General features: G+C 46.5%; 1 protein-coding gene and 1 long non-coding RNA gene across 5 annotated transcripts in view; one reads left to right on the forward strand and one right to left on the reverse strand.

The window, feature by feature from the left end:
- TRIM67 (tripartite motif containing 67) overlaps nucleotides 1–1,138 on the reverse strand; it is a 53,762-nt gene extending 52,624 nt beyond the window's left edge. For all 4 annotated transcript variants that reach the window (XM_045010224.1, XM_045010223.1, XM_045010227.1 and 1 more), the window contains exon 1: nucleotides 269–1,138. In XM_045010224.1, coding sequence (XP_044866159.1) covers nucleotides 269–1,138 — 870 coding nt within the window. The remainder of the gene's footprint in view (nucleotides 1–268) is intronic.
- Nucleotides 55–5,964, forward strand: LOC123366601. Its single transcript, XR_006578150.1, has 3 exons — nucleotides 55–174; nucleotides 3,712–3,859; nucleotides 5,340–5,964. It is a non-coding gene; the product is annotated as an uncharacterized LOC123366601 (long non-coding RNA).
- The last annotated feature ends 14,204 nt before the right edge of the window (nucleotides 5,965–20,168 follow it).

A 20,168-nucleotide genomic window follows, 5' to 3' on the forward strand; every position in this document is an offset into this window, starting at 1 on the left:
CAACCCCCCTGTCCGCTCCAGGAATCGGGGAGGAGTAAAGGTAGCTGAGAGCCACCTTTGTCTCCTCCCACCTCAGCATGATCTTGGCGCAGAGGAGGGTTGCAAAAGCCAAAACAGAGCCCCAGTCTGTGGAAAGTGCTTGAGGGTCCCAAGCTGGAGGGCACTGGAGAAGAGGTGAGTGGAGCTAACAATCAGAGACCTTCCCCCGGCCATGAAGGCAGGGCTGAGCTGCTTGGGTTAGGGGGCTCCCGTAGCCCCCTGGGCTTACCTTGTGCTGTTTCCACATAGCCCCCAGGGCCTTCACCTCGTGCTGGCCGTGCTTGCCCTCCTCCAGGCACTGGTAGCAGACGGGGGTGGCGCAGCTCACGCAGTACATGCTGTAGTTCTCCAGCTCGTGATCGGCGCAGGTGGGCAACTTGCGGGCACCCGCCGCCGCCTTGCCGGGCCCGCCCGGGAGGCTGGGCGGGGGCAGCAGGCGGTGCTTGGCGAAGGGCCCCCGGGTCGGGTGGCACTTGAGCTGGCAGGCGGCGCAGTACAGCACCTCGCACTGCTCGCACGCCACGGCGGCGGCCTCGGGCGGGCTGCGGTCGCAGAGCTGGCACTTGGCGGCGGCCCGGCCCTGCTGGTAGCGCTGCACGATGGCCTCCAGCAGCCGGTTGCGCGGGAAGCCGCGGAGGCCGCGCGGGTCCAGGGAGGCGCTGCGGTGGCATTGCGGGCAGGTGAGGGACGAGCTGGGGCCCGCCCCGCGGGGCAGAGCCGCCGAGGAGGAGCCGGCCGGGGCCGGCCCCAGCGGCAGCACCCGCACCCCGTTGGGGGACTTGAGGCTGGGGGTGTAGGAGCCGTAGCCGCTGTCGCTCTCGCTGTGCAGGCTCAGCTTGTCCGCGTGCTCCCCGCCGCCGCCGCTCCCGCCCCCCGCGGCGCACTCAGCCTCCGAGCCCGCCGCCGGCCCGGGCCCGGGCCCCGCCGCCGCCGCCCCTGGGGCCCGGGGCTGCAGCAAGGCGGGCAGGTGCTGCTCGCGCTCGGGCGTCTGCACGGCGATGGTGCGGGCGCAGGGCAGGCAGACGTTGTGGGAGCAGGGCAGGATGATGGGCTCCCGGAACAGCGAGCCGCACACCGGGCACTTCAGCTCCTCTTCCATGGCCGGGCCGGCTGGCTCAGCAGACAGGCCCGCCGAGGCGGGGCGCGGGGCGAGGACGGGGCTCGCTGTCGCCTTCCCTGCCCATGCCCCAGGGAGGCCCCCGGCTCAGCACCCCGGGGGCGGGACAGCGCCTGGCTGGGCGGAGGCGGCGGAGCTCCGCAAGCCGGGCTGCACACAGAGAGCCGCCCCTCTGGCTGCCGCTGCGGAGTGGCTGGACAGCGCCTGAGGGGCTGACCTCGGCAGGAGGCGCTGGCGGTGCGGCGGCAGGAGGCTATTGTTTATTGCAAGGCAATTTCCTCGCCCTTGCTGTGTGTGCAGCGCGCGGAGCGGGGCTGGCTTGGTTCCCACTGCATCGAGTAGTACGCGGGGGCGGGGGAGGGAGAGGAGGGACAAAGGGCGGGAGCAGTCTGTGCAGCAAATAGGGGATGGCTCGCTGGCTGGCCGAGACTGGAGACAGCGATTCTTTCAAAGGGGCTGTGCTGTGATGGCTTTATAGGTTTAAAAAATCCATTATTAATAGAGAGGATTAAACATGGGGGGAGGGGGGAGCTTTCTATCCCGAATAGCTTCCCCGCCCCCAAACGGCAGAGACAGAGAAAAGGAGGAAGCTTGAAAGCGAATAACAAAACCAATAATATGTTTCCTTGATACATTTCTTATCATGCTCCAACCCAAATGTGAACCACAACACGTTCAGGCATTGTTAGAGAGAATAATGCAAAGGGGGAGGGAGGCTATTATAGGTACGAATGGCTGCTCCATGCACAGGCAGTGGGAGTGGGAATCATGAGTAAAGAAACGCACCAGAGCTAGTAGCAATGTAACCCAAACCGAAATTTGCTGAGAAAATAAATCAGAGATGACAGCTCAGAGTTTTATGCATTGAAAATAACCATCATTATAAGAAAGAAACCAGTGGTGGGAAATCCCCCATCTGTTTTGTTTACGCTCCATATGTTTAGAGTGGTTTATTAACAGAATGAAGAGATTATAAATAGAAAGGATTTCACTACTTTGAGTAGATAATACAGTTTTGAGTCCCATCATTATTTAATGGATAGTTTTTTTAAAAGCCACATTCATATTAAATTCCATCCTACCAGCAGACTTCTTGTTTTTGTATTTAAATGTTTGTGGGTTGATTTAAAAGGGAAGGTTACTCATCCTGTGTAGTAACTGAGGTTTATTCAATATATGTGTCCCTGTGGGTGCTCCACTTCAGGTGTCAGTGCGTTCCAGTGCCGTTGATTGGAGATCTTTGGTAGCAGTGCCTGGTCGGGTGTCTCACAGCGCCATTGGAGTCTTTGGTGCATGTGCGTTCCAACCCCCTCAGTTTCTTCTCCACTGTAGAGTCCTTTAAGTCAAACTCCAAAGTAGAGGGGAAGAGGGTGGGTAGTGGAGCACCCACAGGGACACACATCTCGAAGAACCTCAGTTACTGCACAGGGTGAGTAACCTTCTCTACTTCTTCAAGTGGTGTCCCTGTGGGTGCACCATTTCAGGTGAATGTAGAGCAGTACCCGCTATGGTTGGGGGGACTTTGGAGTTGCGAGTTTGGCAGTGGCAGACAGTACTGTATGACCTACTATAATGTCCGCTCTGGCATCTTGTGTGATGGCATAGTGTTTGGCAAACATATGGTCTGATGACCATGTAGCGGCTTTGCATATGTCAATAATGGGTACGTTGTGTAGGAATGCTACCGATGTTGACAAAGCTCGAGTGGAATGAGTTCTGATGCTGTCAGGAGGTTCAACATTGTGGATCTGGTAGCAGGACCTAATACAGTCGGAGATCCACTTGGAGAGCGTTCTTGTGAAATAGCAGCTCCTTTGGAGTGTTTTGCAGTAGATACGAAGAGTCTAGGGGTGATTTACTAAATGATTTTGTTCTGTCCAAGTAGAAGGCAATCACCCTTCTAACATCAAGGGTATGAAGTGCTGCTTTCTGTGGGTTTTTGTAGGGTTTGGGGTAAAAAGTAGGGAAATGTATCAGCTGGTTAAGATGGAAAGAGGACACCACCTTTGACAGAAATTTAGGGTGGGGTTGCATCATGATCTTGTCCTTAAAGAAATTAGTGTACAGGAGGTTGGCCATCAGTGCACTTATTTCCCTTCCCCACCTGGCTGACATGATGGCCACGAGGAATGCAACCTTCATGGACATGTGGAGTAAGGAGGAGGTGGCTATCGGTTCAAAGGGGGGGGTCTCATGAGGCCTCGGAGGATGAGGTTCAAATTCCAGGTTGGTGTGGGTGTGGGGGTGGACTTCAGGGTAGAGGTTTTGGAGTCTGGTAAGGAAGCATTTTGTAGTAGGGTTTGTGAAGACAGAGGACCCATCCAGTTTCTCGTGAAAGGCATTGATTGCCACAAGATGAACTCTGATGGAGCTGAGCGATAGACTTTTGTTTTTGAGTTCTAAAATGTAGTCTAGGATATCGGGAAGGGGTGTGGTGCATGGTGAGGGTTTTCTGTAAGCACCACATCGAGACTCATTTCCACTTTTGGAGGTAAGTATTGCGGGTGAAGTCGTATCTACTGTGTAATAACATGTGTCTGACTTGCTCCGAACAGGCTAGTTCGTGCAATTGGAAACAAGGAGGAGCCAGGCCGTCAGGTGAAGTTTCTCCAGTTGTGGATGGAGGATGCAACTGTCGCGCTAGGAGAGGAGGTCTGGTCTCATCAGGAGAATTCTCGGAAGGCGGATTGACATGTGAAGCAGGTAAGGATACCAGGTCTGTCTGGCCCGTGCTGGGGCGATAAGCATGACTTTGGCCTTGTCGTCCCTGATCTTGAGGAGAACTCTGTGTATTAGAGGAATCGGAGGGAATGCATACATGAGTGTCCAGTTCCATGAGAGTAGGAATATGTCTCCCAAGGAGCCAGTCCCGAGTCCCGTTCTGGAGCAAAATAATTGGCATCTGTGGTTCTTTGCTGTGGCAAATAGGTTTATCGAAAGACAGCCCCAAAGGGAGAATAGGTGGGATGCGATCATAGGATTTAGTTCCCATTTGTGTTCTTGTGAAAAGTGTCTGCTGAGGGTGTTGGCGGTGGTGTTCTGACACCCCGGCAGGTATGAGGCTGTGATGTCTATGTGATGTCGTATGCATCAGTTCCAAAAGTTGATGGCGTCTATGCACAGGAAGTGTGATCTTGCTTCCCCTTGTCTGTGATGTAGAACATGCATGCAATGTTCTCCATAAGTACTCAAATAGATTTGTTTCGAATGAGTGGGAGGAAGTGAAGGCAGGCATACCTGACTGCTCTGAGTTCTAGGAGGTTTATATGCAGATGGGCCTCTGGTGCAGACCACCTGCCTTGTGTCATGTGGTGTTGCAGGTGTGCACCCCAGCCTATCAAGGAGGCATCTGTGATGAGCATGATCGCAGGGGGATTGGTCTTGACTGGTGCTGGTGGTCCCACAGCGGCGCTGTCAGCTGGTGACAGATGATATGTCGGCGCCAGTGGAATCGCCAGTGCCAACAGCGTTGTTGGTGCTGTGGCTATGTGCGCAGATGGCACCAACTCCGGTGCAGATGCCGGCACCTTCGGTGCTGAGGAGGAGACCTGACCGTGATGCGTTCTTGACTCCTTACTTTTCTGCCCATATGCCCGGTGCCAGAGGTGCCGGGAACATCACAGGTTCTGACCTTTGAGGCAGTCAGCACCGCTGGCAAGGACCTCGCTGGGAACCATTTCTTTTTGCCCAGTTCCCTGTGTGGGGAGGTCGAGGATCTCTTCCTCTTCTCGTGAGAGGGTGGAGCCCTGCTCTTGGTTGGTTCCGACCTGGTTGAACAGCACCTAGGAGAGGATTTTGTTCTGCCCATCTCCAAATCAGGTTGGAGGGATTTCCCCATAAGACTAATCTTTAATACCCAGTCTCGGTTGTGGCAAGCTCTGGCTTTTAGATTATTGCAGTGGATGCACTTAGTTGGGATGTGCATCTCACTGAGGCATTTGACACATCAGGAATGTCCGTCCGAACATGATCTGGGGTCCTTGCAAGAGTCACATTTTTTAAAACCAGGCCCACTCAAGAAGGTCTAAGAAAAAGACCTTAGCAGGGTTCGCTCCCGAAGGGGGAAAAAGGGGTTAAGAAAAAACTAGGTTTTGTTTTTAAATGAACTATATTCAACTATCTAAAGGTAGGGTAGTAACTGGGGAGCTTTTATCTAAATAAAACTAATTTTCTCTCAAAATAGGGGAAGAGGTTCAGCACTGCCCCGAGTTCTATCTTCAGCCGAGGATGGCTCAGAGGGAACTCAGGGGGGGTCGGAAGGCATGTGCGCGAAACAGAGTCCAATGATGACGCGAGACACCAATTGCGCACACGTGTCCCTACCGGGCACTGCTACTGAAGATCTCCAATCAACGGCACCGGGACGCACCGACACCTGAAGTGGAGTACCCACATGGACACCACTCAAAGAAGAAGATTTGTTTTCAAACAAAAGGCTAGCATTAACTTTTGGTAGCTGAAGAGCATAGTGAGTAGAAAAGCTTAATCCTCTTTCATGATTCATTACAAGGATTTTAGCATTGTATTTGTGTCATTGGAAAGGAGGGCATACATTGGTTTTGGCCTTTGCCTTTGTCCTACTGGTAACATTATAGCTGTACATTAAGTGGGAAGTTTTAGTACCAGTTGTGCAGAAGTTGACTAAATTGATAATGAGATAGCATTTGACAGAGCTAGACCTGAGTAGTCGTCTGTTAGTCTATAAGGTGCCACAGGACTCCTTGCTGCTTTTACAGACCTGAGTAGGCTGACCACCTATGTGACATTGTGAAGATATTAAAGACTCCCCCTATTTTCACTGTATTCACTTGCCCCAGTTCTCAGGTCTGGCCAATGCAGCCCCTGAGAGGAAGGGACAAAGTGGCTTTATACCTTTGTAACTTCCCAATCCTGAGCTGAACAGGGCTGTTTTTGGCTCCTGTTACAATTTAGGAAAGCCTCAGCCACATGTGGCTGCCTTGGCCCAAAGGGGCCATTCCAGCAGGCAGGATTGCCAGAAAGTGGCAGCTGTACTTTGACCAGGCACCTTTTTTCTTCAACATGCTTTCTCTGGTGGGGACCAGGATATGGATGTTATAGACCTGCTGTGCCCAATCAGAGATACCATTAATACAAGGGGATTTCCCAGGTAACATGTCCAACTAATTTTTCCAGCTGTTTTAGGCCATCAAATCATAGGGGAGAACTGTGACCAGTATCTGTTATATGGGGGTTAAAATATTTTTATCATCTACATAGTCTAAAGTGGACCTCCCCAACTATGGGACTAAATGTACAATGAATATTTCTGGTATGGGTATATGTCACACATGTCATGATATATATATTTTTTATTTCCTAGAAGCAACAGTTCTTATGGAGATCTTTTGGGTTCTTTTTGGCCTTTTGCTAGATCTCTCTCACTTTTAGTGATCATATTGGGTGTAATGGCATATCTTCTCTGAGAGATTATTGGTACAGTGGGAGCAGAAGCAAAGAGATAGGTCAAAGTGTGCACAAAGTTTGACTACTACAGTGTCATGCTGGTTGCCAGATTTGGCAGGAGCTGATGGTACTTGAAAAGTAGGCCCTGGGCTTTGCAATATTTCCTTGAAGCAGGAGCACTGGTCAAATACATCTGGTGAAGAGATACATCATTCTGTTTTAGACTGAGCTTTACTCGTGTCCTGCACAAATCTGGTTTTGCCGCACTATTTATTTCTGTAATGTATTAACCTTGAAACGGAGATTGTAGAACAAGTAATAGATGTTTAAAAATCAATCCACATAGTTTCAAGATTCTTTTTCTACTATTTTGTGTCATGTCTTTTATTCTAGGTCTTTGCCATCCAGTTCAAAAAGTCATTGTCATACATTTAGATCTTGGGAGGGTAACAGTTAAGCCTCAGAGAAGGAGTAATTTAATATGATGCACTTGTTCACATATGCTAGTCACCTCAAAAAGGGTCTTGTTTCAAAATAATTCTAGAGGCGGAATGTATGCTCAGTTAACAAAGTGACATTATGGGCTGGTGATGGAAGAGTCAATGCTGTGATGGAGAGCAGAACAAGTAATTTTTCCCTTATGCCAAATGTACACATAATTGTAATTGCATTAGAGATGTGGATGTGAAGGATTACAATGATACTGTCATTTTTGCTGTTCTGAGGGCAGAAGAGAAACTAATATAGACAATGAAAAATTATACTTAGATTACATAAGAAAATACAGCTTGTAATCCCTATGGACCAGATTCTGATACCCTTACTCATATTAAGTAACAATTTACTCTGAAGAGTCCCCTTGATTTCAGTGGGACTACTCATGTAGTAAGGTGCTACTCAGTGTGAGCAAGGGCGTCAGAATCTGGCTCTAACGTGTTTTGTATCTGCATTATTCTTATAAAAGCTAAAGCTTCTTACATTTCCTCCTCTTTTCTGCCTTCAGAAGAATCTGAGAGAAATGGGACTGCACATGGATAACCTAGAGACCCCTATTCTAGCAGTTATGACTTTGATTCTGAATGTCTTTGTCTTGTTATGTAAATACCTCAGTTCTATTACGATTATCCCCTTAAATCATTTACCTTCTATCAGTACTCACTCATTCATATCTTATAATTGAGTATTTACGTACTGGAGCAAAATGAAGAGGTTTTATTTTGATATTTAAAAGGTAAGTCAGATAGCAATTCAAACAGTGCAAAGAGAGAGAGAGAGAACAACAACCAGGAGCTCATTTATTTTGTTGGATGGATTTGTGTGTGAGTATATTCTTTCTGTGCTCCTGCTTTCTCCATGTGTCTGGTGGTTTCCTCTTTTGTTCTCTTCCTTTCCCTAACTCTTTCATGTCTTACACTATTTTCCTCACACACTTTACCCTCTTTTCTATTAATTTCCCCTCACTTTTTCCTCAACCCCTTTTCTTCAAAAGGCTGCTGCTGAGATCACTGCACTTAGTTTTCTTCTTTTTCACATTTCCCTGATCCAGTTGCCTTCTCCTAGCCCTTATGGAAAGCTCAGGTTCCAATAGTCCATCCCTTTTCCTATTAAAGGGACATCACTCAAAACATACTGCTTGCTGTTAGAATGGCAGCAGAGAAGAAAAGGATATCACTCCACAGGTGATCACTCCATTGCAGAAGCAGCTACAAAGAAAGGGTCCATAAGTTTAAAAAAACAAAGTGCACCTGGACCAATTCTAAAGGCCTACATTGGAATGTGAATTTTTTTTGGGTGGGGTGGGGTGTTTGCACCATTGAAAATGTGTAGCCGGATTATCAGAGCTGCTGAGAATTCACAGCTGCCTGTTACTGAAGTCAATGGGATCTGCAAATGCTCAGCACTTCAACATCAGGTTACTAGTCTAAACTAGTGTATGTCTGTTTGTGATACAACACACACACACACATTACTACCACAGCTACCATATACAACAGACTGCATTCACACTGCAACCTTAATTCTGCCCTCTCATCAGTTCCTGTACACAGCCTTTAAACCAAACTCTCCCTCCAAACATTACTGTGGATGTTTGGTGTGTTTGAACGGGATGGTTTGGCAAGCAGGGTGCTAAAAATCTGGTATCCGTAGTGGGGCAGAGTTAAAGTTGTACTGTATGACCTGTGATGTATGGCAGCTGTGGTGATGGTAAGGTGTGTACCTGTGGCTGGAGAAGTAGATGACAGGTACTGTTAAGTGGCTTGACTCTTCATTTCCTTTCTTTTGTGGGTTTGTGTCATGTATATTGTACAACCAAGTTTTTGTGTGTATTAAGTTATGTGTTCAATGAGGCAATGGGGGCAGAGATGGGGAGGGTACCAGAGCTGTGCCACAGAAAAATAGTTGCTGATAGAGATTTTACCTGCCTGCTGATAGAGAAGATTGTATCTGTCAGAGAAATGCAGCTTCTCCATGAGAGGATAAAATCTGCAGGAAGAATGTAAGTGCTGACAGAGAAGCTTTCTATCCGGTAGAGAAGATTTTATTCATTGACTAGTTGTTGAACACAAGTTTTCATTATCATTAATAATGGCAAAAAATTACCCTTATCCAAACATTTATTTTCAAGAACTACCTAATCATCTCCTGATTCACCTGTGTGCCGATTCTGGTGTAGACATACAATGTTGTTTTAAAAATGCATGTCAACCAAAGAGGCTGGCAGATAAATTTCAACAAGAAGCCAACTTCAAATACTTTCTATCAAAAATTTATGCAAAGCCAAATTACACTCAAAACACAAAGCGCACAACTATGAACATTATGTGAAGTTTCACTCTGACAAACCACCTACATAAAGAGAAGAACAAGAATTTAGGCCCCATTTTAAGATTTCAGAATGCACCATCACTATGATGTCATAATCAGCACCTCCATAATATCAGGAGCTCTCTTAACATCTGCCACCCTTTCAAAGGATGCAGCATGTGTTTCCTTTGAAGCTGGCCCAGCTTTGCTAATTGGTATAGCAGGGATGGGACGATAGCTCTTCACTTACTCCTTCCCATCTCCAAAAATGGCACCTAGACTCAATCAGCCTTTGTGCTCAGTGAGCACAAGAACAGGGATTGTGATTAGTCTCTGAATAGGAGGGAGGAATGCTCCTTGCACCTCATTCTCCATGGCTGCAATTCATCCTCCCTTCCCCACAGCTGCACAGGGCTAAACATAATCTGGCCTTTATTATACCAAGTCAATATAATTTTCCTTTAAGGCAGAATCATTGAGAAGAGGCACAGAAAAAGTAAGGAAAATGTAAACAGTGTGTGGGGCGAGGGAATCTCTGAACTGAAGGAAAGACACAGGAGATAATGTGTCTGTAACGAAAAACTGGTGCCATCTAAGCAAGAGTGCCTGAAAGAACAAGACAACTAGGAACACTAGAAAAGAAACTTGGTTCACCATTGCCTTGCACCTTGTGTAGTTATTTACACTGGTACAAGGTGGGTGTAAATTGCTACCACTTTAATCTGGTTGCATTTTATACTCCCTTGGCATTCACTGTGCCTGAGTATAAATGATTAAGCCCTGGTCTACACTTAAAATTTAGGTCCACCTACCTGCGTTACTCAGAAGAACAACACATACCCCTTAGTGCCGTAGTTAAGATGACCTAACACTTACATAAGAACATAAGAATGGCCGTACTGGGTCAGACCAAAGGTCCATCTAGCCCAGTATCCTGTCTACCGACAGTGGCCAGTGCCAGGTGCCCCAGAGGGAATGAACCTAACAGGTAATGATCAAGTGATCTCTCTCCTGCCATCCATCTCCACCCTCTGACAAACAGAGGCTAGGGACACCATTCCTTACCCATCCTGGCTAATAGCCATTAATGGACTTAACCTCCATAAATGTATCCAGTTCTCTTTTAAACGCTGTTATAGTCCTAGCCTTCACAACCTCCTCAGGCAAGGAGTTCCATAAGTTGACTGTGCGTTGTGTGAAGAAGAACTTCCTTTTATTTGTTTTATACCCGCTGCCCATTAATTTCATTTGGTGGCCCCTAGTTCTTGGATTATGGGAATAAGTAAATAACTTTTCCTTATCCACTTTCTCCACATCACTCATGATTTTATATACCTCTATCATATCCCCCCTTAGTCTCCTATTTTCCTGCTGTTGATATGGCCAAGTTGACACAGGAATTCTTCCGTCGACCTAGCTACCACCACCAGGTGGATTAACTGGAGCAACGGAAAACCCCCTTCGATTGATATAGGAAGTGTCTATACTGTGGCACTACAAAGAGAAGGTAAGTTTAGGCCCCTGAAGTTTAGGACATCTGAAAGGGGAAGTAATATTCAGTGAACTGAGCCATACAACTGATCTGTCTGTGACTCCCAGAGAATAAGGGCTTGGCTACACTGGAGAGTTGCAGCGCTGGTGGTGGCTTTACAGCGCTGCAACTCACTCACCGTCCACACTTGCAAGGCACATACAGCGCTGTATCTCCCTGGCTACAGCGCTGGCTGTACCTCACCTCTGCCTGGGGAATAACGACTGCAGCGCTGGTGCTGCAGTGCTGGAGTGCCAGTGTAAACAGTGATTAATCTTACTACGCTGTAACTGACCTCCGGAATTTTCCCATAATGCTTTTAACTAAAGAAGTCTCTTTGTTTTGTTATGATGCCTCTCTTTGTTTTGTTGTGAACTCGGGGCTCCCGGAGCTGCTTATCTAAAAAAGAAACACAGCTCCTGTTTGCTGTGAATGAGGCAGGCAGGGGGATGAATGTCCACAGCTAGTGTTTGCTTGAGGAGAGAAACAGCACGGCGGGGGGTGGGGAGGGAGTGGGAAGGGAGTCTGTGGCTATTTGCATTTAAGAGTGAATGAGTGGTCTGGGAAGTGGTCGGAATTTGCAAGGCAGGGAGCTGACAGTGTCGGCTCCAAAAATCCACTCTCTCTCCCACTCTCTCTCTCTCTCCCCCACGCTCCCTGTCACACTCTACCCCAGCCCCCTCTTTTGAAAAGCATGTTGCAGCCACTTGAACGCTGGGATAGCTGTCCATAATGCACCAGTCCCAACACCACTGCAAATGCTGCAAATGTGGCCACACTGCAGCGCTGGTAGCTGTCAGTGTGGCCACACTCCAGCACTTTCCCTACACAGCTGTACGAAGACAGCTTTAATTCCCAGCGCTGCACAGCTGCAAGTGTAGCCAAGCCCTAGGTCTTACCAAGCAGGGAGCCTTAAGAAGCTTTCCTACAGCTCTATACATAAGAAAGGATGAAAGTCACTATCATTGTTCAGCAAAAGGAAGGGAATTCAACTGAACCAAAAAGGATTGCTGAATACCCTAGATGTGGGCTTTGCTTGTCTATTCCTAAGGAAGCTAGAGATTGTTTCCTGTCAGAAGGGCTCATGAAGCCATTATCGGAGACACTCTATTTGAAAGACCTGCCAGACCTATGAAGCAAGTAAGCATTTGAAGCAGACAAGCCTGACTGGGCTACAAGGACTTGGATAAAACCAGAGGGAGAACACAGTGGATTTCACTGACCACTCATCCAATCAATCACAAGCTATCTCATGGTTGGCCATGCAATGTCACCATAATGTAGAGCAGTCATAAGTTGTGCTGCAAGCTCCTGGCCAAGTCCAGAATCCAGAGGGCACAAAGGTGATTGTGTCTCTTGTAAGGTCCAGCATAGAATCTGGCTCATCAGGCCTGATTCCTTTCTTACTTACATCAGTTTTACACTATTGTAACTCTACTGATTTCAATAAAGTTATCTTCTAATTTACAATGGTATGAGTGAAGAATAAGGTATATGGAGGGGCCAGTTCCTTCTCACACTGCTGCTACTCCCTTCTAAGGATAAGCACGATGAATAATGAACAGGCTAACCTAATAAAAACTTAATAGTTGGCCTACTGTAATCAGAGTTTCCATTTCTTCATAAAAAACCATGAGCAATTTGAGTTTCAAGTTTGGGTATTTGGTACCCACACATAAACAAAGCAGGAAGATTCTAGTGAAATAAGGAATCAAGTGTACTTGTGACTTTAAGAAGAAAAAAAAATATGATAGTATATTAGACCAGATGCTGGTCAAGCTGCACCAGTGTAAATCTTTAGTTACTTCATTGAAATCAATGGAATTAGTCCAGATTTACACTGGATTGTCTGAAATCAGAATCTTGCACTCTAATGTTTCCTTCTTAGGTTTCTTGCTGGGTCCCTGCCAAAAGTCGGTACCACTTTTAATTTTTTGCTTACCATGAATAGCAGAGAACTGAAACAGCTGAAGGAGACAGATAAGAGACTTAACCCAGATAACCACTGTCCCAGTCCAAATTGGACTGACTGGTTTGGTGCCCAGAAATCCCCCCAAATCTCTATGGATATGCAATTTAATAGAATGGAAAACATCTTTTCACAGTAAAAAATTAGAATAATAAAGCAGTCTTGTGGAATAGAACATCTTCAGTAATGTGTGTATATATGTATGTATACACATATGGTAATAATAATGTATATATGGATGTACACACATATAATAATACAAACAACATATACTATATATATTACCCTAACCTGAAAACAGCTTACATCTGTTAACCTGAAAACAGAACATCTGTGACAATTCACATCCTTTTTTAACAAATGAAATATCAGCAGTGAGAGAACAGAAAGGAAGGATAATGAAGTTTTGGGCTACAAAGTCAGAGGCATTGCTTCATGGAGTAAGGAGGTCATAGTAGTCCTCCTCTACAGAGCACTGGCAGGAAATATTGTTTCAGTGCTGGGCACCATGTTACTAGAAAGATGTTAAAGCTGAAGGGAGGTCAAGGAAGAGGAAGAAAAATGATCAGAGAGATGGAGGGACTGACTTATAAGGAAAGATTAAGAGAGTTAAATATGACACATTTCAGAGTAGCAGCCGTGTTAGTCTGTATCTGCAAAAAGAACAGGAGTACTTGTGGCACCTTAGAGACTAACAAATTTATTTGAGCGTAAGCTTTCATGGGCTACAGCCCACTTCTTCGGATGCATGGAATGGAACATATATTGAGAACATATATATGCATGGAATGGAACATATACAGAGAGCATGAAAAGGTGGGAGTTGTCTTACTTAACTGGCCTCTCAGAGTTGGTAAGACAACTCCCACCTTTTCATGCTCTCTGTATGTGTATATATATCTCCTCAATATATGTTCCATTCCATGCATCCGAAGAAGTGGGCTGTAGCCCACGAAAGCTTATGCTCAAATAAATTTGTTAGTCTCTAAGAGTTAAATATGTATGTCAGCTCTTAGTCACATTGATGAACACTTATTCATTCAAGCAGTCTCACTGTGAAGACAAGGGCAGTGCTTATATGCATAAGTGCTCACCAGTGCGCATGAGGGTTCCGTAGTTTGGCTTTCTGGGCCTGATACAAGCAGTAACTATTGTAGTGACAGAGCATGGGATGCCGGTACAACAGTTAACACATTCTTTCAAAACCTGAAAATATTTCCCACAAGATTATATCAGTTCTAAAGGCAAGTCAAATGCTGGAGTCCTCAAAATATTTGTCTCTCTCTTCTTAACAACTCAATAGATTTAGAAGGTTAAGATTAAAATTCTGCTAAATTCCTTTTCCACAATTCAGGCAGATCCCTGCCCTGGATGTATGCTGCATTACTGTAACCTCTCTCTCTCTCTCTCCTTCCTGTTCCTTCTCTATTTAATCTATTCCACTTTACTTCACAAGGTGTCTTCCTTTGATCCCGTAATAGGATAGTGACCCTGTGATTTAATTCTCATTTGACCCTTTGATCCCTTTTTGGTATTTCTGCCTGCAACATAACCTTTTCTCTGGCAAACTTTCATTTTCTCCTCATTTTCCTCCCCCTCTGCCATCACTTTCATCTTTCTCTACATCTTGATTTCTTGGTTTCATTATTCTTTTCTGCTTGGAAAATGCAGTTTAACCTGCTCACTGCTGATCCACCACTGCAGCTGCTGTGAGTAACAAAATCAATGGAATGTTACAATGGAGCTGGCTCGTTCAGCATCACAGTAGGTGTTTCCTGCCAAGAAAGATAGAGAGCTGGACAGAAAGCTTTTCAATGGTTTTAAAAAATGATTATGTCTCTTATTTAAATGTTGTTGTTTTTTTAAAAAAGTAGTGGTATTCAGTCACCATATTTGGCCTGTGTTAAACTGAGGACAGCAAGTGGGAGTGGAGTAATCTAGAGATTTCTGCCCTTACAATGACATAAATGGCTGGGAGCCAGGTTTGCATTAGAGACAGGAATGTGACAACAGAGGCAGCAGGAGTATAGTGGGGATAAGAGGAGTTAAGATTCAAGAGGGCAACTATCTTTTGGCCAAGGAAGAGCAACACAGTTGACAATTTCATACTCCGGTTACCAGAGAATCAGGGTACTTCTGGCATCGCTTGCAGTCGTTTTTGTATTTAGGATGATAATGCCTCGTAATGCCATCTCTGCGGTTCGGCATAAATCAACCCACATCCCACAAGTACACATGGTAAACAAAAGAAAATACACTACAAATACATTAAATGGGACATACTACCTTGTGTGGAGGATCTTCATCTCTCAATAGGTCATCTTGACCCATCATTGCCATCCTCCTCTAATTCTAGGTTTCTAATGCATATCCCTCTTGCTCTTTGGTCTATTCATCCTTATCAGAAATTGTTTGTAACTGTGACATACCAGGGTACAATCCAGACTAATGAGCAGCTGTGTCACCCCTGCGATTCAACCTTGGGTGCCTTACAAAGCCTTGCTGAAGTAGCTCCCACCTGAGCCACTCACAAACAGCCTTCCACCGTGCAAGCCACACTCTTGAGTGTAACTGCAGCCTGCCAGGCACCCTTGGGTTATTCAGCCAAGCTTGGTTATACTGCAGGATGACCCCAACACACCCCCAGTCCCAGATTTTTCCCCAGAAATGTATCTCCTGTACCACCCAGTCTGCGTGTTACCTGGTTTCAAGGTTTGGTAGTCAACAGGGTCGAACACTGCTGCCTTTTTTCTTGACAAAGATGACTGGACCACCAGCCAGCAAGATTGACTTGTGGATGAACCCTCTGGCTGGTTTTCCTGGAAGTATTCATGCAGCACAGGCAGACTGGGTTCTGACATGGCATAAATCCACCTGAACTGTATTTTTGCTCCCGGCTGCAGCTATATGTGGCAGTCCCAGTGCAGAGGGAGGTTTTCAGACCCTTCAGCATAGTCATGATATTTAAGGGAGATTCTAATGTAGGCTCAGAGGATGTCCCTGCCTGGGTGATCACCTCCCTGAGTCCTCCAGAACCTGGATGTTGGGACATCATCAGTTTGCTCCTGATAATACTGCTGACAGAATTCTGAAGGGAAACTGGCCTCCTGTTCTTGCCAATGAATGAGGGAATTTTGAAGGATGAGCTAGGAGATGCTGAGAATCAGAGGGAAGTGTGGGGATTGAACTGCACTGAGTCATAGTATTTCTCAGTGTCCCTGAATAACTGTTTCCCAGGGGACTGTCTCCTTGATCACTGGACCCAAAGACAGAGGGGAGCCGTCCACAGTTTTTATTAGGTGCTGAGTGGCCTTGCTTTGCAAAGGAATTTGCCAGGCCTGGGCTGCCACTGCATCTATGAAATTATTGGCTGCTCCTGAATTGATGAAAGCCAGCTGGGTGGAAATCCATGGGGGCTTCTCAGGGATGCACAACCAGATATGCACCTGCAAGTACAAAGCTCCCAAACAGAGCAGGGTGCATGTCCCAGTCAGGACTGAGGTGTGGGGAATTCTCACAGAACCCAGGCCAGTCCCCCTTACCAAACCTGAGTCAACTCGTTTCTCAGGTTCCGTGGGGCTTGTACAGGACAAGCAGAAATGGCATGGCCAGGTTTGCCGCAATAGAAGCATTGGTGGTACGACAACATTGTTTTCTTTGGTGGTGAGCTGTCAATGAGCCAGCTCCACCTGCATCAGTTGAGTGGATGGAATGGGCACCAATGTAATGGTACTCAGACAGGGGACTGCAGGGAACTTATCTTTGCCTCCCTCTGCTCCTGTAACTGATTATCTATGTGGATGGCAAGGTTGATGAAGACATCCAGACCCATGGGTGTCTCCACACAGGCCAGTTCATCTTTGATTTCCTCCTGCAGATCCCACCGGAACTGGTACCACTCCATCACCTTGTTCCTTTCTGTGTCTGCAGGGAGATGGCAGAAAGGCACTGCCTAGGAAGCAATGGTACCCTGCCCCTGCCAGAGTTTCCTTAGAGCAGCCTCGGCCAAGGGGGCACCATGTGGGTCATCAAAGATTGTGGATATAGATTGGAGGAAGGCATTCAAATTTGAAAGCACTGGGCTGTTATTCTACAGCAAGAGGGTGGCCCAGTGCAACACTTCTCCCATCAGCAGACTGATTATCAAACCCACCTTGCCTGGGTCAGAAGCCTAAATTTGGGTATGCAACATGAATAGAAGGCAGGATTGGTTCATGAAGCCCCAGAACCACTAGCAACTCCCACTGAATCGTTCTGGCAGAGATGTTGCAGGTCAGAAGTCGAGGTCAGGGACCTAGAGTCAGATTTCAGGAATCAGGCTAAGTCAGAACACCAGGGAGGCTGGGGCAGGAGACAAGAGCAGGTAGTGCTGTGTGAGCAGTCTGAAGCAGTGTGGAGCCCAGTTATATAGACAAATTCCTATTCCTCCCTCTGGCTTAAGTAGGGGGAGCAGACCAACCAAGAACTCTGGTGTTCCACCAATCAGGGCCCAGGATGGAGCCTACTATACAAGCTGGGCTTCAAGGAGCCCTGTTTCTAGGTGATGCCAGGAAGCTGTTGGGTGGAGGATTAAAGTTTGATGCCCCCTCCTCCACTACAGGGGTGAGTCTAAAGGTCACTGTAATTGTAACCTCTCCCCCACATCCTGCTGCCTTCTCTCTGCAGCTACTGCTGGCCTCTTGTCAGCAACAGGGGGAGTCTCTGTCCACCTCTCAGGTTGCCTGATATCAGGCCTCTGGCTTGCTCCTAAACCTGGTACCCTCTGAGGTTCAGGTTGTGTTTCCTTTTCCTGTACACTGGAGGTTATGGAGTCTTGAGCTGACTGAATATTGAAGTAGGAGTTAACAGGGCCTAGTAATGAGCTAGTTGGTTCATAAAATAGTTAACTACCTCACAGGGGCCCTATGACGATTACTCAATATTTGTTTTATGCTTTGAGATCCTCAGTTGAAAGGGTACTATAAAGAGAATTGGAAAATATCTTTATTCTTGAAAATTGTCCATTCTATATCTGTATTCAAAAAGTAAAGATGCATGTATCTGGAATCTGGAATGTGCAGAACAGCATGCTGGTCACACTCAAACAATACAATTAGTGTGACATACCTTTAGACAGAAGCTGTCATGCACAACTGTCAATAAGCATATTTTATATTAAACCAGTAACACAATTAGGAAGGTTATGGATGAGTTAAATCACCTCGATTAAGAGGCAATGCATTTCCTATATCAAAAGGAATGCCTTTGATCACAAAAGAGACAGCGGTGATTAAAGCAAGCAAATGTCCTGTGGAAGTGTTTGAAGCAAACTGCAGACTCTTGATCAAAGCCTAGGTAATTTAATTATTTGTCTTCCTGACTGAAGTCCTTTGATGTGACACTGACTAAGAGTATATGGGAATGTTTTATGTTCCTGATTAGTCTAATCTGAAAACCCAATGCCTAAAAGGGTTTGTCCTATTACCAAACTAGAGCTCCTTAAGAGAAAAGTGAAAGCAGAAGCTTAAAGAAGAGCCTTGTCCACAGAGCAACAGTCTTTTGGTATAACCATGCCAGATAATCATGCTTTAACTTGGCCAAATGGGTCTATAGAGCAACACTGTTTGATATTAGCCTTTTTCAACAGTGTTGTATCTCCATCTGACAACCCAATGTGTACTGCATTATGGCAATTCTTAACAGCTATCCTAGAGTTCTTCATCCACTGATGCTCATAGTGGGGGATCCTGGCAATTTTCCAATATGGTTCCCCCCCATGATGCATTGCACTCTGGAGATTTTGCACCAGTTTGAGAATCCTCTGGGTGATGTTGCACGCTGATAGGCATTGTGAGAATTTTCTAGGTAGAGGCCTCTAGACTAGGAGTTTTTGGCTCTTCCTTCAGAAACATATAGAACAAAGTATTTGGAGGAGCAGATGTGAACACATATTGCTGATAGTTAGAAAAATGCAAATCCACAGACCCACCTAGTCTCTGGCTTTGAAGAACTTTTAGTCAGGGATTCTGGCTTTCCAGTTCTGCCTCCTGCTCTCTTGCCTATACTCTGCCATGTCTGGCTTTCTGGCTGCATCACTGCCAAATTAAAAAATAAAAATAACAAATCTGTGCCTCATACCTACACAAGGGCTCTGCTTTTCCAAGTGCTGCAAGGCAGGCAAGAGGCTCATCTGAGCTCAAACAAAGAAACAAGGAAAGCCGCATGCTTTTAGGGGTCTCTCTGCCTCCCAACTCCTCCCTATCACTGTGGAGCCGGTGTGGCAGAGCAGCAGCTGAAAAACTCTACACAGCACGGCCCCACCAGCAGCGGCCGCTCATCTCCCTGACAAGCTGTGATCTCAAAAGGGAAGGAGGCCAGGCTGTTGTGCAGAGGAGCCTGAGCCCTATGTGGTACCAGAGAGAACTGTGTTTTTATGTATTATGAAGGTGGGAGAGGACTGATTGTTTTTTGTGAGAGTGGAATCAATTTTGAAAAGGGGAATTGATTTGATGGAGGCACTGAATTTTGGGTAGGGTAAGAAACTTGAATTTATGTTCTGGGGTGTGTGATGGGCGGCATTCACTGGCACTGCTGCTGATTGGTCAGGGCACTAGGTCTCTCCTCGCCCTATCTCCAATGTCTGTCACTGGCCCCTGTCACATCAATGGCAGTCTGCCTTTTGGTGTGTGGGTGTCAACCCAACCTCCAGTCTGTTCACCTAGTAACTGTATCCCTCTCTGGAGTAACATAGTCTGAAGGAAGATATCAGGTCCCATGCTCTCCCGAAGGTGGGCAGGAGGAGGACCTTCCCTCTGTTTACCACCCCTGAAGGTCTTCAGCCCCAGCCATGAAGTTTGCAAAGTCTTTACCCTCTCTGGGTTTCCCCAACAGTGAGTCTGGAAGAGAGGGTTTTTGTGCCCTCCATATCAAAATAATTGGTATGAGAGTCCAGGTCCTCTCACTCCACCGGGTTCCAACCCAGAGCTCTGTAAGAAGCAACAATGTCCAGCACCTGGAAGTGCCTAAAGGATCCCTCCCTATGTCACTTCTTACCACTTACTATCCCACCAAAGTCTTACAGTTTGACACTGTAGCAAAGTATAACAGGGTGACACTGTAGCAAAGTATAACACCCACCTCTCGTGAGTGCCCCTGGTCAAGTGTGTGTGCCTTCAGCTCTCTCAGTTTGTGATGACCCCTGTTGGTGGTTTCTCAGGAAGGTTTTCAATGACTCAACCATTCAGCTGAGTCTCACACACAGTCTGTATCTGAAACAGAACAGACCCCTTCTGGGGTATATAGTC

The sequence above is a fragment of the Mauremys mutica genome, chromosome 3 (assembly GCF_020497125.1).
Source record: "Mauremys mutica isolate MM-2020 ecotype Southern chromosome 3, ASM2049712v1, whole genome shotgun sequence".
In the NCBI taxonomy this organism is placed as follows: Eukaryota; Metazoa; Chordata; order Testudines; family Geoemydidae; genus Mauremys; species Mauremys mutica.